Source organism: Pelodiscus sinensis, chromosome 6, assembly GCF_052426305.1.
Source record: "Pelodiscus sinensis isolate ZL-2025 chromosome 6, ASM5242630v1, whole genome shotgun sequence".
NCBI lineage: Eukaryota > Metazoa > Chordata > Testudines > Trionychidae > Pelodiscus > Pelodiscus sinensis.
The window spans coordinates 83843757-83863702 of record NC_143057.1 but is presented as its reverse complement, the minus strand read 5'-3'; the positions used below and the strand labels follow the sequence as shown (position 1 = coordinate 83863702).

At 41.0% G+C, this 19946-nt stretch overlaps 1 protein-coding gene across 4 annotated transcripts in view; it reads right to left on the bottom strand.

Annotated features, from left to right (window-relative positions):
- FCHO2 (FCH and mu domain containing endocytic adaptor 2) overlaps positions 1–19946 on the bottom strand; it is a 234988-nt gene that overhangs the window by 127522 nt on the left and 87520 nt on the right. For all 4 annotated transcript variants that reach the window (XM_014574166.4, XM_014574168.4, XM_089779340.1 and 1 more), the window contains exons 7-8: positions 7878–7976; positions 2074–2170 (exon numbers count right to left, since the gene is read on the bottom strand). In XM_014574166.4, coding sequence (XP_014429652.2) covers positions 2074–2170; positions 7878–7976 — 196 coding nt within the window. The remainder of the gene's footprint in view (positions 1–2073; positions 2171–7877; positions 7977–19946) is intronic.

The following is a 19946-nucleotide window of genomic DNA, read 5'->3' as shown; positions in this document are numbered from 1 at the left end:
GGAAACAAGGAGTCCCTTAAGCTCACCAAAAGCACCTATCCCTTAAACATCACACTGAAGACAGCCTCATCCCTAAAAATAATTTTCCACAGTTATTTTACCTTTTTATTAGGGTAAAGGATGGCTAAAGACATATGAAGAAATATTTATATTTGACCACTATTGTCTAATTCAGTACGATTAGGTTTTGTTAAGTTTACATTTCCTTTTAAAATATTGCTATTATACGTTCAATAGTATCTTTTAATGTATGTAATAGTTTCTTGGACCAGTGTGTGGTCCCTCATTCCTAGGTATGATGAATGTAAGTTATTTTCTGATTTGGGATTCAACCCGATGATACACAGATGCACCGCACATAAAATGGAATAGCATAAGAGACTGCTGCTGTCACACTGCAAACAATTCTGTCTGCCCCACATCCAAATCCCCCCTGCCTAGGTTAAGAAATAGCCAAAGTCCCAAGAATTCATGGGAGAAATAAGGAAAGTGCATTGTTAAATATTCATAGAAAACACCACTAGCTCTAAAAGAAGTAGAAATCACTACACAGTTGTAAACAAACATCTTTATGGCCTGGTTCACATGCAGAAAATGAAATAATTAAACTAACAATGCATGCATGATTAAAAGCCCCCCAATGACCTGAAACACTAACCTATTTAAACCTTGAGATTGTATTCCACAACAGCTACCAAGTGCAGTTATCACCACTAAAAATGAGCAGTTAAAGAGTAAGTACACCTCCACCCCTCTTAAAATCTAATGTAGATAAGTCAACTAAGACCAAGTGCTTTCAATGACTGAGACATGTGAATAAATGTTTCATAGGATAAGCCCTGTTAATCTGTAACTGAAAAAACGTAAACAATGAATGGTACCGCAGCAGTTTAGAGCAGGGCTACTAAACTTTGGAAGCCCCGAGCCATAATGATACTCTTAGCACATACCAAGGGCCACAATTTAAGTGTGGTTGCATAAACAGTAATTCCTCATTTAACACATGCCCGCTTAACACATTTTTGCGATAGCACAATTTTTTGAGGGGAACTTTTTTTGAATTACATGACCATCCCCAGAATAACATAATTTCCCCAGCCGGCGGTTGCACAGGGCTTCCCCTGCAAAGCGGCGGAGGGTTTGCTGCTCACTGTGCCTTTCCCTGGTGACACCCCCTAGCCGGACACAGTGCGGGTCCTGGCAGACCAGTCACAGGAACATACTCCCAATCCAATCCTCCTCTCCTCTCCTCCTCTTCCCTTCCCCAGAGCCAAACACCTCCCCTCCCTGCTATAACCCAGTCCCCTTTCTCCTCCAACCTTATATCCCGGTCCCAACAGACACCACCGCTTGAAACGCAACCCCCACTTTTTCCATTACTTTCAATGGGAAAATTGACCCCACGTAACACGTTTTCACTTAACACTATCATTTTCTGAAACATATCTATAGTGTTAAATGAGGAATTACTGTATGTGCAAACATATGCAAATAGCTTCTTTCACAAAGATAGGCATGAATATGAAAGTTTAGGAAATAAAGTTATACTGAAAAATTATTACAGATAAATGAGTGTAAGCATAAATCATATCTAAAATTTTAGGGCAAGATTTCAGTCATACTGAATTTGATAAATATATGATTGTATAATTAAACTGTAATGCAAAAGCACAAGGGGCAGAAGTAAGAAAATACAGAGAATCCTGAACAGATTAACTGTCAAAATTTTCAGTGATTAATCATTGATTCCTAAAATTTAATTAATATATAGTTCTCTCTTTTTCTGGGTAAACATAGCCATAGTCAAACTTCCTCTGACAACACTTACATCAATAAAATATCCTACATACATAGTTAAGTCAACTGTCATAATTAATGTGCCCAGAAACTCTCTGTTGTAATTGGAAAGATACCTTAATAAAAATGACATTACTATATGATAATTGAGGACTATAAACATATGAATATATGCTGTACATTATATAAAAGCATTGACCTGTATTACATGTGCAAACTTCCACAAGAATTCTAAAATTTGTATTTCCAATTCTTCTTGAATTTTAAATCTCTTACCGGGTCTCTCCTTGCCAGTGCCTTTTGACTCTGCAAATTTTTGTATCAAACTTTCAACTGTAGTATTTGCCATGTTATTAATAAATTCTTCATGAACCTTTAAGAAAATAAATGAAATAAAGGTAAAAAGCAATATTAGGAGAAGCTGATTAGCTTAAACAATTGATTCTCCTATAGTTAGTGTTTAAAACATTATCTTTTAAAGTTCTTAAAAGGCTGAACAACATGGCCAGACAGCTTTGTAATGAAACAACTTTGTTCCCTTAATGTTTGGTACATGTCAAGGAGAATTTAAAGGAGGGACAAAGCAGACAATGATTGTTAGTGAAAATAGATCTTGCTCCATTTCTTTTTTTAAAATGGATTTTATTTTAAATAAATGTCAATAGATTATGCATAATAACAATTATTATATATGGATTTGTCTACATGTAACATTGTACAATCGTAACTTCTACCTACCTGACTAAAAGTGATACTCAGAAAAAATACCTCCAACCCTGCAACACTGATATGTATAAAGTGTTAAATAAATAAACAAATGGTGTTAAATAAAAGTGTTAAAATGAAAAACAGCATCTGCACATTCCACTGGACTTGAACTTTTTTTAAAAATTACTCGAGATTTAGACATTACCATTCTGATCTACAAATACAGTTCAATGTCTGCAGATTAACAAATTATAGGAAAGAATAAAGTTTGTTTACACATAATTATGCTGACCTCAGACTAGTATCTGTAGGAAAAACCATTGATTCCAAAGCTTGCTTCAATAGTTTTAACACATCCCCGCAACTCATAAGAAAGCATAATATAGTATAATGTTCTGAAGCTCTTTAGTGTCCAGGCATGCATTTTACAGTTTTGCCTAAAATGAGTGAGTGTATATATCCCAAATGCATGTGAAAAATGTAGCTCTGAAGTCTGGGAAAGAAAGCTTTGCAATAAACACTGACAGTTCCTTTAATTTTTTAAAAGACAGATGTTTTGTTTCCTGAGAATACATACTTCAGCATTATGGAATTCAACCTCAATTATCCAAATGTAATGGGGGACAATGGATAACTGCAATTTACTGTGAGTTTAGAGAAAACTTCAGTTTACCGAGGGAAATTTTCTTCTATATAATGAATAGGAATCAGAGACCCTGTTTCAAGATAATGAGCTTTAGATAACAATGACTGAACTATATATTAAGAAAATATAGATTAAATATCACTACCAAAGTACTATTTAACAAAACAAAAATTAAAATTATTTTAACAGAAATGTAGCAATGTCTGATAAGTCTCTCAAATCTCTGATACACTCAAGCTCAGCATACTGCAAAGGCAATGGGGGCATCTGGTGGAAAAAACAAAAGTTGCTTCTTTCTTGAATGAATCCCCCACATGCAGCATATTGACAATATCACAATCACTTGCCCTCCAGACTGAATAAAGGATGTGTAAAACGAAAACAGCATGCAAACTATTTATATTGGCACAAAAATAAAATATTTTTCTTAAAATAGAAATATCAAATCATTCTAATGTACTCAAACATATGCCTGGTCAACTGGTAACATATGGTGGCAAGGAGAAAGAGCCATCATGATAAAGATCAATTAAGTGATGAGAAAGTGGGGTCCCATTGTAGGCACAGATGTGCCTCATGCACATGGGAACAGATTTAATTATTTAAATAGGGCCACACATGAGCAATGTCCCTCTATGGGCTCCCGTGAGAGGGCAAAAAAGCACTCAACCATCATTGCCTATGGTTCCTTGAAATTCAAAGCCGCGGTGTAGCTGAGGACTATGGAAAGTAAGGTTGGAGGGCACATCATGGGATTCATACTGACGCCATGAAGAGCCATAGGTTCTGTAGGATAGATGAGCATTCTCTCTTTTCTTTGAGAAGGTGAATGTAAGTGAATGGCAAGCAGTATCTCCTCAGAACTGCAGGGACGGGGAGTTTTAGCTTCATCAATTGAGCAGTGTTTCAAGTACTGCTCTCCCAAACATGGCATTTAATCTAGCCATTATGTCCAAGCCACAGTGTTTGACACAAACAGTGGATTATTTTACATGATCTTCCAAATTACAGCTATCAGCACATTTCTGAAGCAGCCATGAAATATTACTTTTGCTCTTTTGCAGTGAACCTTGATGTTCGGTGGGAGAGGTACTCTGTGTTATGTTATCCACTTTGATATTCTATGTGAAGAGATGGATTGACCTTTAAAATATCTACAACTGAAATGACAGCCTGAATGGTTTGATCCTGTCAGTATAACAAAGGAGTATCCTTGGAACATCTAGGGTGAGCAATGTTGTTTTTCCTGTTGCCAAGTGTGACTCCTCACTCAAAGTTATCTTGTCTTTATAGAATGTTATATGAAAGGTTCAGCCATGAGCACCTGAAGCTCACATCCTCCAGCCTGAAGTGATGGCCACCAACTTTAGAGTGAGGTGATATAATGAATATTCAATGAGAGTTTCAAACAGCCACCATGAGCTGCACGAGCATCAAACAGATTACAGACTGGAGCAGGTTCTTCAACTGATGAGAAAGTATGCAAAAACATTTGAGAAACTTTGAGATGATCAGATGAGACAAGCATAAACACGAGGCAGTCCTTAATAAAGGGGAACAACAGGCCAGCCTGTTTCAAATGTAGCAAACAGTCAGGGTTCTGTACTGGGATCCAGAATGTTAGGCCATGGATACTGAGAACCCAATTCCATTGCGAGGGTTATGTCCTTCTTGTAGATGTTTTCCTACTCTGAATTAGGCTTTCCCGGACCTATAGGAAGCAATCTATCCATAATATTTAATCTGCCAAAATTCAGGCTGTCTAGTGTGGCGATTACATGTCTGGATGGAGTATGGAGCCACAATGCTGTGAGATCAGGCCTAGGTGAACAGGAAGCTGGATCAGAGGTTAAATTGATGTCTGCATTGGGTTTGTCAGCCAAAACTGACATGGCCAGTATGAAACTATGAGAATGACGACAGCTTTGTCTGTTTTGGAAACTGCCCTGGAATCAGGGAAATCAAAGTAAAAGCATAGAGTAGGCTTCTGTTTCACTGTAAGACTGAGGTATCTGTTAATGATCCTGAATTCAAGTTTCATCTGGAGGAGCAGTTCTAGTACTTGGAGTTATCCTTGGTGGCAAGCAAGTCTATCATGAAGGACTCCCAATGACAAAACAACAGTCTTACTGGACTGGTGCAAGGACTGCTGGTGACTAGTTAGATTTCCTGCTCAGGAAATCCAGCAGGCTGGTTCTAATTACTGAGAGGTGAAAGGCCACCAGAGTCATGTCATTCTAATTACACAATTGGAGAAGTTGATCACCTCTAAGCACAGAGAGGAGGCCAGACACTCCCTTGTTTGTTTACATAATGCACATCTTTAAAAGACACCGCAAAGCTTTCACTATAAAGTTTAAGACTACACACACAACAAACATTATAAAGATCAAACTGATGGCATGTAACTTCATTTCATCCAGAATATGTCCATAATGATTCTCTTTATTGGAATGGAGAATTAAAAGGGTATTTACATTTGTGGGATACAAATACTTGCCTATCCCCTGAAACTAAATAGTGCAAATCTTTGCAGAACACACAAATATGAAATGACACAATGTGACATTGACATTTTTCTGTGTAATTATTGACTCACAGGGAACAGGCTAGCTTTGGCTCAAGTTGGAGGGGTCAAAAAGTCTGGCAAACAGCATCATATACATGCATGCAAGCTTGTGGTTGAATACAGTGAGGCAAATCTATAACATTACAGCTGGTTTTCATGTTAGATGAAGTATAAGTGCCTGAAACAGGAACATGTCCTCAGGCATGTATGTTGTTGTTATTTTTTTTTTAAATCAGGAGTCAATCACAGCTCTTATGAGACCACCTTGGCTTAATCAAGAGATCTTACACGATATAAAAATAAAAAAGTAGTTGTATAAAAAATAGAAACAAAGTCAAACTACAAAGGATGAATATAAGCAAATAATGCAAGTATGTGGGGACGAGATTACAGTACAAAACAAATAATCTAGCTAGAGATATAAAGGGTAACAAGAAAACATTCCACAAATACATGAGATGCAAAAGGAAGACCAAGGACAGGGTAGACCTATTGCTCCATGAATAGGGAGAAACAACAACAGAAAATGTGGGAATGGCAGAGGTGCTTAATGACGTCTTTGTTTCAGTTTTCACCAAGAAGACTGATGGTGATGGGTGCCTAACATAGTGAATGCTAGTGGAAATGGGGTAGGTTTAGAAGAGGACTGGAAAAGGGCAAATATAGTGCCCATTTACAAAAAGGGAAATAAGAACAACCCCGAAAGCTACAGACCAGTCAGTTTAACTTCTGTGCTAGAAAAGATAACGGTGCATATAATTAAGGTATTCGTCTGCAAACATCTGGAAGATAATAAGGTGATAGGTAACAGTCAACATGGATTTATAAAGAACAAATCATGTGAAATCAATCTGATAGTTTCTCTGATAGGATAACAAGTCTTGTGGATAAGGGGGAAGCGGTGGACATGGTTTACTTAGACTTTAGTAAAGCATTTGATACAGTCTCTCTCATGACCTTCTTATCAATAAACCAGGGAAATACAACATGGATGGGGCTACTATAAGGTGGGTGCATAAATGGCTGGATAACCATTCTCAGAGAGGAGTTATTAATGGTTCAGTCATGCTGGAAGGGCATTACAAGTGGTATTCCACAGTGGTCAGTTTTGGGACCTGTTCTGTTCAATAACTTTATCAACGATTTAGGTATTAGCACAGAGAACATGTTTATTATGTTTGCAGATGATACCAAGCTGGGAGAGGTTGAGAGTGCTTTGGAGATAGTGTCAGAATTCACAATGATCTGGACAAACCAGAGAAATGGTCTGAGGTAAATAGGATGAAGTTAAATAAGAACAAATGCAAAGTACTCCACTTAGGAAGGAACAATCAGTTTCACACATACAAAATGGGAAGCTAAAAAGGAGTTCTAAAGAAAGGGATTTAAGGGTCATAGTGGATCACAGGCTAAACATGAGTCAACAGTGTGACGTTGCAAGAAAAGCAAACATGGTTCCGGGATGCATTAACAGGAGTGTTGTGAGCAAGACATGAGAAGCCTCCACAAGGCTGTAAGAGAAAAGGCATATTCAGAAGGATAAGACTAATAAAGGATGTGTCACCTATACATCTCATCTTACATTTTTATACACCTTCTTATTTGTTGTTTTCCTGGTTAAACCCTACACATCTCAGAGTATAATTTACATCTACTTAGTGGTATGTATCTTATACTACTATTATATTACCTGTTAATTTGGTGCAGTGTGTTTATTGTAATGTACAATCACACAAAAATAAAGTTACAAACATATGCAAACCACAATACAACAAAGACTGGGATTTTTATGTGCTTAAAAATCATAAAACGTTCCCTTGTTATGTTGCTTCCAGATATTAACACATATCTACAGAATTGGCATCAATAAAAAAGCACCACAAAGGCAAAAGAGTGATGTATTATAATAGCAGTTGCATCTATACATTTGAATTTCATAACATGTATTGTTATAAAATGAACCATAAGGATACATTAAACCATTTTTGCTGGCACAGCTCTCCTTTTTCTACTGGAAGATAAGTAAAAGTTTAGGTCAAATACCAAAAACTGGCCATCACTTCAGAAACAGTAACTAATATAACTTAATAATCTAAGAAACAAATCTAACAAATTTTATAGTCAGATTAATACAAAAACCAATTTAAATTAACTCACCAGGCCTATTTGTAAATGAACTTCTTTTACAGTATTTGACAAAGATTCTACAATTTCCTTCATGTGAAGAAGATGCGTTTCTTCGATGTCTTGAAATTTCTATGTAGTAAATAGAAGCAATTAGAATCATGACGAAAACAGTTAATACACTTAAAATAATTAGTGAATTAAGATGTTATGATTACAGTATTAGATACACTGGGCAAGAAAAATCACCACCAACAAAAAATTTGCTTTCCAAATCTGAACCACATTTATTGATAATGTGTGCAAGCAAAAGGTGGGCATTTTTGGACAACCTAAAGCTAGGTAAGTTAGAATACCTAGAAAGATATTTTATATCACAATACATGATTCAACCATTTGAGCATTTAAAAAAATTTCACATTCTATAATATTTGAAGATAAAAAATACAAAAGTAATGTAGTATTCACACAACTAACTTCTAGTAGCTCTGAGTACAATTCTGAAACACTTTCATACAACAATGTGCAATTTTGCAAACACAGTTACTGCAACTGTACTTGTGAATATCAGGGTAGACAATCAGAAAGCTGGGAGTGTTGGACTGATACAACAGTCCCACTCAACAAAAAGGGCTGCCCTCTTTCCTTTCTTCCACTGATATGGCTGTTGACTCCCTCCATGATTCATTATCCTCCACAATGGATTCTTTTGCCCATCCTTCCCACTGCAATATCTGTTCTACAAACCCTCAGCCCTGGTTCTCCCACCTCACCCCCCTTTTCTGCTTCTTTTGCCCCTGCTTTCATGCTGCAAGGTATTTCTTTTAAGTCTTGTGACCACTCTGACTTCTTCCACCACATATTTGTTGTCTCTACTATTGGTTCCGCCATCTTCCCAGCAAAAAATGAAGTTACTCCCCTTATACAGTAACTGGAGTTTTTCAAAATATGGGTGTCTGGATGTTCCACCTATGTAGCTTTGATATAAAGTTTTTGGTGGCACTGTCTATTTGGCCTGAATATGGGCTCTAGGCCTGCCTGTAGACTGTACAAAAGATATATAAAGAACTCAGTTCCTTCCCTCTCGATGTCTTGACAGACAAGACTCCAAAAGCAGAGGAGAAGGAGATCAGGTAACAGAAACCCACAGGGGTGCACATTTCCAATTACTGCCCAAGGAGAGTAATCTCCTCCCACTTCAGAAGTGTCCCTAATGATGTTCCATTGTAGGTGACTCTTTAGCAATAACATCTGATGGACGTGGGCGCTTCTAAACTGGATCTAACATTGAAAAAAGTCTCTACTGGAAACAGGAGTATTTGATCTAGACGCATGGATCTGAACATTTACCAGTATATAATATTTCTGTCAACCCATTTGCCAGCAGGCATTGTAGTGGTCAGTGTGCGCCATATGGTTTTGTGGGATCTACTAACATTAATTCACCATCAAGAGCGAGAGACGGTGTAGGCAGCATTATGACATTATAGTGAGAATATAGTGATGGAATATTAGTTTGCAGGGTGAATTCCCTGTCCACTCCAGCTTCCTGGCCTTCAAAAGACTCCTCCAGAGGCTACTGAGGAGCAAGTAATGAGACAGAGGAGTCCCTGTGCGAGGACTTGGGAAGAACCAGGAGGCTTTGAGAACTTCTGGAAGCAAACAGCCCACAGATCCAAATATGGGCACTAAGGTGGACCACAAAACCATAGCAATGGCATCCAACCCTGGTCATTCCAGTAAAGTGGAATATGAGACTGTCCTTGAGATTACCACCTCATGGTAGAAAGATGGGAGAATGCCCTTGTAGAATAGTCAGGGGCTTCCCACAGCAATCTAAGAATCTGAGAAAATATTCTGGGCAATCCAATGGTGAAACATATGCTGAAGGTGACTAGAACTGCTTTTCTGATGCAGTTGGTACCAAACAGGTAGGATGTACTAATGAAAGATATGGTCCCAGTGACCCAATAGATCACAGTATCAACAAGTATATGGTACCTATTAAGCGGAATTCCAGCTCATCTGATATAACTAAATCTCTAGAACAGGTGGAGAACTGTTTTTCAAATGGACCCACGGGAAAGAAAAATCAGTTGGGGGCCACACACAAGTGAAAAGCAAAAAACAAAACCTGACTGACCAGGCCCCAACTGAGAAGCAAAAAGACACTCACACTCAACTTGCATTGCCGAGGCTATGGTCACACTCCAGTCCCACAGGAACTGAGCAGGCAAGGTTCAGGACTCCCTGCAACAATGCACAGGCCAGCACTTTCGCTCCAGCCCTGCGGTGAGAAAGCACTGAGGCTCAGAGACTTGCCATGGGCTGGAACATGAGCACTTTGGGGGAAGTCTCAAAATAGTTAAGGGTCTGTAGCAATCATTGTCACTACTAGGAGAACTGCTTATTTTGATGGTCCCATCCAGGAAGATGGGGCAAGTAGTGAAGGCACTGATTGTTGACATGCAGGCTGCTTAGATAATGGCAGTACTGATGACAGGCAATCTCTATTGTACAGGTACAGACATCTGGGATACTCTTTCATAGACTCATAGACTTTAAGGTCAGAAAAGACCATTATGATCATCTAGTCTGACCCCCTGCACAGTGCAGGCCACAAAATCTCACCCACCCCTCCTAGAATAATCCTCTCACCTATATCTCAGATACTGAAGCCTTCAAATACTTTGAAGACCCCAAGATGCAGAGAATCCTCTAGATCTTGGGGTCTTCAAAGTATTTGAAGGCTTCAATATCTGAGATATAGGTGAGAGGATTATTCTAGGAGGGATGGGTGAGATTTTGTGGCCTGCACTGTGCAGGGGGTCAGACTAGATGATCATAATGGTTCCTTCTGACCTTAAAGTCTATGAGTCTATGAAAGAGTATCCCAGATGTCTGTACCTGTACAATAGAGATTGCCTGTCATCAGTACTGCCATTATCTAAGCAAACCATAAGGAGTGTGAAGATGTAGCATGCTTCTGTGAAAAAGAATATTTGGAGTCCGCTGGCTTATTATGCTTCAGCAATATCTGGGGTGTTTCAGTACTGAGGTCTGACTGATAGTACCATAGTGTTGTGGGGATCTGGAAATCTTCAAAGAGCTTCTATTACTAGAACAGTTTGAAGCCTGCACGGAACATCCCTGGGTTTCTGGGGTGCATGGTCTCTGAAGGGGACCTGGCTCTTTTTTTTAAGTTTGCTACTAGAAAATCTACAACTTATTTTCTCTTTATCCACCAATTGGTGCAGAGAAGTCAGAGGCAATGTGCCCTCTAAACTTTTCCATCCATGTGTAGAATACATTCTGTTGTGTGCACCAAAGCATATGCAGATGTGCACCACCAGTGGAAACACATGTTTCTGGCTTTAGTAGAGTGCCCACAGTCCCCAATCAACTGGATGGCATTTGAATTTCTCCTGGGCACTACACAAGCATTCAGCTTACACGGAACAGTGGTCAGAGGTGATGTCTTCAACAGCAATAATGTATCTGAGGATCCCAGTAGTCATATTAATTTAGCTTCTTTCTATTTCTTGCTGGAACTGGAAGCATGTCCATCTACTAGGGCACTCATAATGAAAATCTCTGAGGTTCCATATGGGACCATGTTGCTTCTAAATGTGTCTGAAGCCACTTTCATGAATTGCTTCAAGAGGTGCAGTTTAAGCCTCATATCCCTTGACTTCTAAATACAAGAGAAACAGTTGGAACATCTATGAGGGACATGAGCTTCCCTAATGCAGAAAAGACATCTGCTATACTCATCACACAACGAACAGAGCTAAAACCTCAGAACTTATTATCTGGTATTTTTCATGGCTGTATAACTGTGTTCTCTCTGTAAGGGGTGAGAGAAGGGTGTACAAAGGCTCTCTCCTGTCAATTCTGCTATTTTCCCCTCAGAACATTCAAATACAATGAAAATTGTACAGATTAAACCAGGCATGTCCAAAGTCTGGCCCGCGGGCCAATTGCGGCCCGTGTTCCGGTTTAATACGGCCCCACAGGTAATTTGGCAATATCTATCTTTTATGGCCCCCAACGAATCCATATGTATTGAGATGAATACATTGTAAAATCTCAGTTAATGTCAGTTGGTCTAAATCAGTTATAAATATATATTTGGACACAACATATATACTTGGTGTTATGTTCCTGTTCATATTTTTTGAACTTAAAAGTTGACAGACAACCTTTATTACCAATAATATGTAATGTACAGGCAATCCCCGGGTTACGTACAAGATAGGGACTGTAGGTTTGTTCTTAAGTTGAATCTGTATGTAAGTCGGAACTGGCGTCCAGATTCAGCCGCTGCTGAAACTGACCGCCAGTTCTGACTTACATACAGATTCAACTTAAGAAACCCAAGCTTCCCCAAGTCAGCTGCTGCTGAAACTGATCAGCGGCTGATTCCAGGAAGCCTGGGGCAGAGCAACTCTGCCTCGGGCTTCCTGTAGTCAGCGCTGGTCAGTTTCAGCAGCAGCTGACTTGGGGACGCCTGGGGCAGAGCAGCTGGGGTGCTGCTGGGTTGCTCCAGTAGCACCGCTCCTCGGCGCTACTGGACCAACCCAGCAGCACCCCAGCTGCTCTGCCCCAGGCGTCCTGATTCAGCCACTGCTGAAACTGACCACACACTAGCTGCGCCCCCCCCCGCCCTCCCCCCAGCAGACCAGGGACACAGGAGCAGAGCAGCAGCGGGACTGAAGCCGCAGCAGCGGCGGGGTCCCGCGCCTCTGAGACTTTGCTAGAGCAAAGCCTCAGAGGCGCGGCACCCCGCTGCCGCTGCTGCTCTGCTCCCGTGTCCCTGGTCTGCTGGGGGGGGGGGGGGGGGGGCGCAGCTAGTGTGCTCTGGCAAAGCCTCAGAAGCGCGGGAACCCGCCCGGTGCCCCTGGTCTGCTGGAGACCGTCTCCAGCAGACCAGGGGCACCGGAGCAGCTTACGAACGGGGCTTTCTCGCCCCGGAGCTCGCAGGTAGCAATCCGCCACCTCGACCTCTGGGGCGAGAAAGCCCCGTTTGTAAGTGCGGATCCGACGTAAGTCGGGGACTGCCTGTACTTTACAATGTTCCTGGATTTTTTTTTCATCTGGCCTTCAGATATGAAAGGCAGAGTGATTTAACACCTGTTGAGATTTGTCATCCATGTGACGAAATGAAAAGTATGCCGTTTGCAATAAACTTTGCATAAAATAGTTAATTTGCATTTAATTTTAATGGTTCAAAGAATGTCAGGCAAAATGGTCGGCCCTCACGCATGTTCACTTCATCAAATCTGGCCCTCTTTGAAAAAAGTTTGGACACCCCTGGATTAAACCAACAAGAGTACTTCTTCACAGATAAAATTTGAAGCTTAGACAAAAGCATAGCTAATAGGATGCAGTCCAGGATCTGTTTCACAGCCATTGGTTCTAAGAGGAAACAGAAGGTCATGGTTTCTCCATCTTTTATGTCGGGGTGGGCAATAATTCTCAATGAGGGGCCACTTCAAGAATTTGGTAAGTGGTCAAGGAACGTACTTTTCTACTATATTAATGGAGGAGTGTGGGTCTAGACGGAGTTTGGATGCATGAGGGGGTTGTGATCTGGGGTAGGGAGCTGGAGTGCTAGGTGCAGAGTCTGGCCAGGAGATGCTTGCTGTTGGTAGTTTCTGGCCAGTAGCCAGCAGGAACTTCAGGCTGAAGTCTCCCTATCTGCTACTGCCACACATGCCATTCAATATGGGAGCTGCTAGGGCCAGTTTGTGTGTTTCTATGAAGCATGGCCCTTGGAGAGGAGGTAGCAGGTCTCCTCATGCTGCATATGCCTGCAAGCAATGCCCACACAGCTCCAAATTGCTGGTTTCCTGCCAATGGGAAGCTGTAAGAATGGTGCTGGGAGTATGGGCAGGACATGGGGACTCCCACAGTTAGCATACAAAGACACACACACACTGGCCCCAGAAGCCAGCTGTATTTTGCCCACCTCTGCTTTATGTTCTCCTGAGAGATCACAAAGAAGAAAAGGCATAAAAGTGGCCCTGATAGACCTGGCTATGCAAAAGATACCAAGCTTGTGCACACAAGGCACATGTACACTGACCACCCAAAAAAGTAGTTATTTTAATGCAACATATCCCTCATGAAACCAATGACTGTGAAGAACAGAAACCAGTTTACTCTGCTACCTTCTTGGAAAGCCAGAACTGTAGCCAAAATAATAAGATGTTTAACTTGCATGAATATAAGTTAATAGAATACTCAAGTGAAGTATTAGACTTAACACTATTCTTCAAAACGTCTTCATCTAAATTTATATTATCTTCTGCTAGAAATATATTATCTGACATTTCAGACAGATGTCTTTAACTTCTCTGAAGCCATGCTAACAAACATTTCAAGAAAGAAATCAAAGATACACTCTGGTTTTGAGTTACCAATTGTGACACAAAACACCAAGCCTGATGAGATCAGCTAAGATACAGTCTCCAATACATTTGGGAAATGGCTAGCATCAAATTATCAAGACTTTGGAACTTAGTTTTCTTGTACTTGATCAGAGCTTGTGGTTCCATACAGAGTGAAGGAAAAGCATATGTCAAGTGCTTCTCTAACTATGGCTGTTTCTTATGTAGAACTGGTAAGGGGGGGATTTCTTTCCTGTAACTGGAGGTTCTTCAAAATGTGTGGTTCCTATCTGTATTTCATGGAGGGCTATATGCACATAGCATGTGCCCAGAGCTTTTCAAAACAGTAGTGTCAGAGTGTGCATCCTTGTGCGCCTCAATTTTACTTAAGGCAATACAGCACAGAGTGGATCGACTGCATCTTCAGTTTCTTCACCACCACATACCTACTAAATCCACAACAGGAGGGAAGGAGGAGGATTAGACTGGAATACAGATAGGGACCACACACCACAAAGAACCTCCAGACACAGGTAAATATCTTCCCCTTTTTCTACTGATGGTCCCTATTGTATTCCACTGAGGATGAATCAGGTAGGAGGGGCAAGAAAGCTGATGGAACCCTGGAACAAAGGATTGCCACATGGAGCAAGGCATCTGTTTCAGAATCATGCATTAAAGCAGGGGTTGGCAACCTTTTCAAACCAAAGAGTTAATCTACATCAAAGTTCAAAACAAGTGATCAACAAAGAGCCAGTGTTTGCATGACTGAAAATATACAACCTAATACTATTGATAATTGACAAGATGATTAATAATAGCATAAATGAAACTTTGTACTCACAGACTTTGTTTAATGGGACTTCTACTGCTGCATCTTATAGCACCTCTCTTTGAAGTTTACATCATAACTGGTCAAATTTAGGTTCATGCATGCATTCAAGTTACATGAGTAATTACGCTTTTTTAAAATTTGAATTTTTTGTTTTAATTTAAAAAGTTGTATGTATTTTGGGAATGACAAAAGAGCTATATTTGGTTCTATACTGAGCCATACTTGGCTTAAGAGCCATAGGTTGCAAACCCCTGAATTAAAGTATAAATGAGAGGAAAAGGTGTGTACCATACTCCATGTAGCCATATCACTATGTTCATAAGGGGCATATAATGGAGCATGGCAGTAGGGATGTTGAATTGTGTGTAATCAGCTAATTGAATAGTCAATGAAAATTCCTGTAAGAGGGAGAACTGCAGAGCTGCAGTGGGGTTATTAGTTCCCGGCCCAGGAGCTATCCACGCTGCAGCTCTAACTTTTAAATATATTAAGAGCCTGTATTAAGAGACTGACATTGAGATTCTCTGGGCAGAGATGACCTGCTCTTTAATTCTCTGTGGTATAGCAACAAATAGTCTGGAAAACTTCCTGAAAGGCTTCATCCTTTCTAGGTAAAAGTCCAAGCAAGACCCTACAGACATCGAGGAAGTGAAATACTGTATCTCATTTGAAGTGTGTAGTCTGGGAAAGCAAGTTGGCAAATATATGCATTAGTTGAGGTGGAAGCAGGAAACCTCTTTTGGTAGAAATTTGGGATGCAAGCACAGCAAAACTATTCTTATGAAACAAGTTGGGGGGGGGAGGGGAAGGAGGCGGTGGTTGCCATCATGGACTCCAATCCTTCTTGCAGAGATGATCACAACCAGGAAAGTGACCTTCATGAAAATAAGAGAAAGAGAGCAAGAGGACTGGATTCAAAGAGAGAATTAATTAATCATGTAAGGACTAAGCTGAAGTCCCACAGAGGAGCAACAGACTGAATGGGCAGGTATTTACATATAAAGCCCTTTCACATCCAGGCAGAGTAAAGGGTAGGAAAAAACAAATGTCTGTCCACCAAAGGGTGGAGGGCGCTAATAGCCATTGCATACTCTCAACTCCATAAGGGTGCAAGTCTTCGGTCTTGAGATAGAGGATACAGTTGAAGAGTATTGGGACGCCCAGAGCCTCTGGGACAAGACCTTTTTGCACTGGAAATGAAACAAATCCATTTAACTTGATAAGATCATTTTGTGGCATCCTTTCTACTTACTGGTGAAGGCATCTCATATGGCTGACAATTTGATGAACAGTCTCATGTTAGCAGTTATCCATCCAAAAATTAAGCTGTCAGGTGAAGTGTCCATGGATTAGAGTGTTTAAGTCCACTGTTTTGTTGTGTGAGCAGTTTCAAAATGTCAGCGATTGAGTGGAGAATGCTTTAGTATGCAGAAAAATAGAGGAAACCAGAACTGATAAGGCCAGAAGGGAGCAATCAAGATGATCATCTCTCTCTTCCATCAGAATTTACAAAGGACACATGACAAGTCTGGTAGGGGAGGGAACACATAGTTGATCTGGTCCAACCAGTTGACAACCAGGGTGTTTACCTGTCAGTGGGCACTATGTCCTCCCTTTGACCAGTACCAAAGGCACTTGATGGTGTAAGATGAAAATAAATCCCTGATTGGCTAAAACATCCACAATTACTTTGTCATGGAATTCCCATTCATGGTAAGATGCAAACTTCTTTCAGAGAGCATGGGCAATCGCATGTTGGGTCCCTTGTAGGCAGGCCACTGAAAAGATGATACAATGTGCAATGCACCATTTCCAGAGGCATACCACTTCTATATGTAGTCTTGGAGGCCTTGTGCCTCCTTGCTTGTTGATGTAGTAAACCATTGTGGTGTTGTCAGACATGACAAGAACAGACAGATGGTAAAAACATGCAGCATTTCTTGCATACTGTCAGAAGTTCCAGGATATTGATGTTCAGCTGGCTTCTCAAGCAGTCCATGTTCCTTCTGTCATGTGTCTACAATGTAAGCTCCTCAGCTGTCTCGCAACATATCTGTATGACTGTCATGCTCAGTGAGGATGGGAGGAAGGGCATTTCAGAGAAGACTTGGATTGGATCTGTCCACTATCAGAAGGAGATGACCTCTAGTGGAACAGTGAAAATAACATCCATGGGTTGGTGCATGGGGCAATTAGGTTCCTTCCAGTCAAAACTGTAGACTGTGGAAGGACAAGTGACCAAAGGCTGTAATGTATGTGCACAGTGCCATGTGGATGAGGAAGGAAAGGCAAGACTGAAACCAAAGAGCTGGATATCACTGAAGCAATCAGTTCTAGTAGGCTCTGGAACCTGTATTTCACAAGCAGGTGTATCAGTCATGTCAATGCATACACCTATGAACTCTAGGGCGCAAAGTCAATTTTTCAATATTGACACTCACCCCTAGGGAGAAGAGAAGTAGAAGAACATGGGAAGTTGATCTGGAAGCTTCTTTCTGGATTGCGCCACCAGCAGCCAGTCATCTAGGTAAGGGAAGACAAGGACTCCTTGCTGTCGGACATGAGCCACTGTCATGAAGAAATGTTTTGTGAAGACTCATAAAACAGTAATAAGTGCTAACAAGAGGTCCTGTTGGAAATGCTGACCCCACAGCGCACCTCAGGAACCATCTGTGGGTTGAATGGATGTTAACAGGGAAGTAGGCATCCTTGCCTATTAAATGCTGTGAACCACATGCCTTTTCTAATGAGGGAATGATGGCCACAAGCTTGACTGTACGCAACTCTGGTTTGCAAATAGAAAGGTTAGGATGTCAAAGATCCAAGATTGTTCTCCATTCCCCTTTCTTTTTGAGCAAATGTTCTTGGGAAATATTTGGAATAGAACCTTGTGACCTGAAAGGCTGTAGGGACTGGTTCCACTTTTCCTCTCTGCAGGAGGGAACCCATCTCTAGTGTAAGAATACTGTTTCTGAGAGTGATCTCAGAAATAGGACAAGGTGGGGAATGTGGAGGAGATGGCAACAAACTCTTATAGATGTGCTGAATGATATCCAGGATCCAGTTTTCCACTGTTATCATGCTCCATGCTGGTAAAAAATTTGAAACAGCCCCAGAAGTGGTGCTTGGCAAGAATACTGGGGTTTAAAATGGTTGGCAAGTCCTCTAGATGCTTTTAGAAATATTAATTATGCAAAGACAGGGGATGTTGCACAAATGACTGCACCACTGGACCAGGCAGACCCTGAGGCATTTCTCTGGAGGTCTGCAGACTCACCAGTGGTAGAACTAGAAAGTTCTATAGTGTTGTGGAGCTGATAGGTGATAACATTTTCATTTTGGTGCTAGCATATATTTAACTAGGGACTGCAAGGTGGCTCTAGAGCAGGGGTGGGGAACCTTTTTTGGGCCAAGGGCTGATCCACAGAAAAATCAGTTGGGGGCTACATACAAGTGAGAACCAAAATAAAAAACTCCAAACCTCTCTCTGATGTGGCCCCTGAGAAGGAGAAAGACATTCCTCTCATTCTTCTTGCACCAGAGCCTTTGGGGCCCAGGCTAGTAGACTGTGTGCTCCAGCTCTGTGGGGAGACGGATGGGGGACTGCAGCACCAGCATGGGTTTTCCAATGCTAGAAGGGAAACCCGAGACTCAGGGGCCAGATCCAGGCAAGCCAGAGGCTACATCCAGCCTCCAGGCCTGGGGTTCCCCACCCCTGCTCTAGAGTCTTTCAATAAGTGCAAGGAATCAGTAAGTGCAAGGAATCTTCTATCTCCTAGTTGAAGGGGTGTGATTCATCATAATCAGTCCACCCTGCCCTTTTATTGCCTCTGGCAAAACCACGAAGCTATACAAGGGCACATGTACGGACTATTTTGAAAAGATCTGACTATATGCCAGTGGTGGGCAACCTAGTCTTGTAAGTAGGCCCCAGGAGTGGCCCACAAGAGTGTCGTAACCAAGATAGTCTCCCAGGACAGAATTGTTTTGCCAATTGCGCTTGTGTACCTAGAATTTGCAGAGTGTGCTGAAAGAACCATAACAATGCTTTGATTGGAGGAAGAGGGAATGCGCTGCTCTCACCACTGATGTTACATGCAATCAGAACGCATCTCTCTTCACATGCCTTTGCTTTACATGCATGTCACTTTAGTAATAAGGGTAGGAAAAAATACATGGATGGAAACCTGCAGAATCTGGCAGCCTTGTGCATGGACAATGGTAAACAAAGGTTCTTGTGGACCACACACGGAACCCTCATGAGCTGCAGGTTGCATGGCACACGGTACAAAACCTCAGTGGACTATAATATACACCACTATTTGAAGGACTTCTGATTCAATTATATTAGCAAATAAATCTTCATACTCAAGAGGAAAAAATGTAACAACTTTCTCTGAGTCCTTCAACACTAGGCTAGATACATGATTATAGTAATTTTCTGTCAGAGCAAAACAAAGTATGTGCAATTATTTCATAGTATCCTCTACCGTCCATTCCAGAATCCCTAGTTACAACCACAATGACCCAACCATGACATCCTTTTGTAAGTGAATTTTCTCCAACTCAAATTTAACACTTTGTAAAATTTGACAGAAAGGGACTAGACTGTTGTAGGAGAACTTAGGAAGCAAAGTTCTCAGAGGGGTAGCCATGTTAGTCTGTAACTTAAAAAAAACAACTATGTAGCACTTTAAAGACTAACAAGATGGTTTATTAGGTGATGAGCTTTCATGGGCCAGATACAAAGATAGCTTCCCCAATTATCACCTCTAATATCATTACCTTATAGACATTAACCTTATAGACATTCATTTGTCAGGGATGGTACTTGGTCCTGCTGTGAAGGCAGGGGTCTGGACTCGATGACCTTTC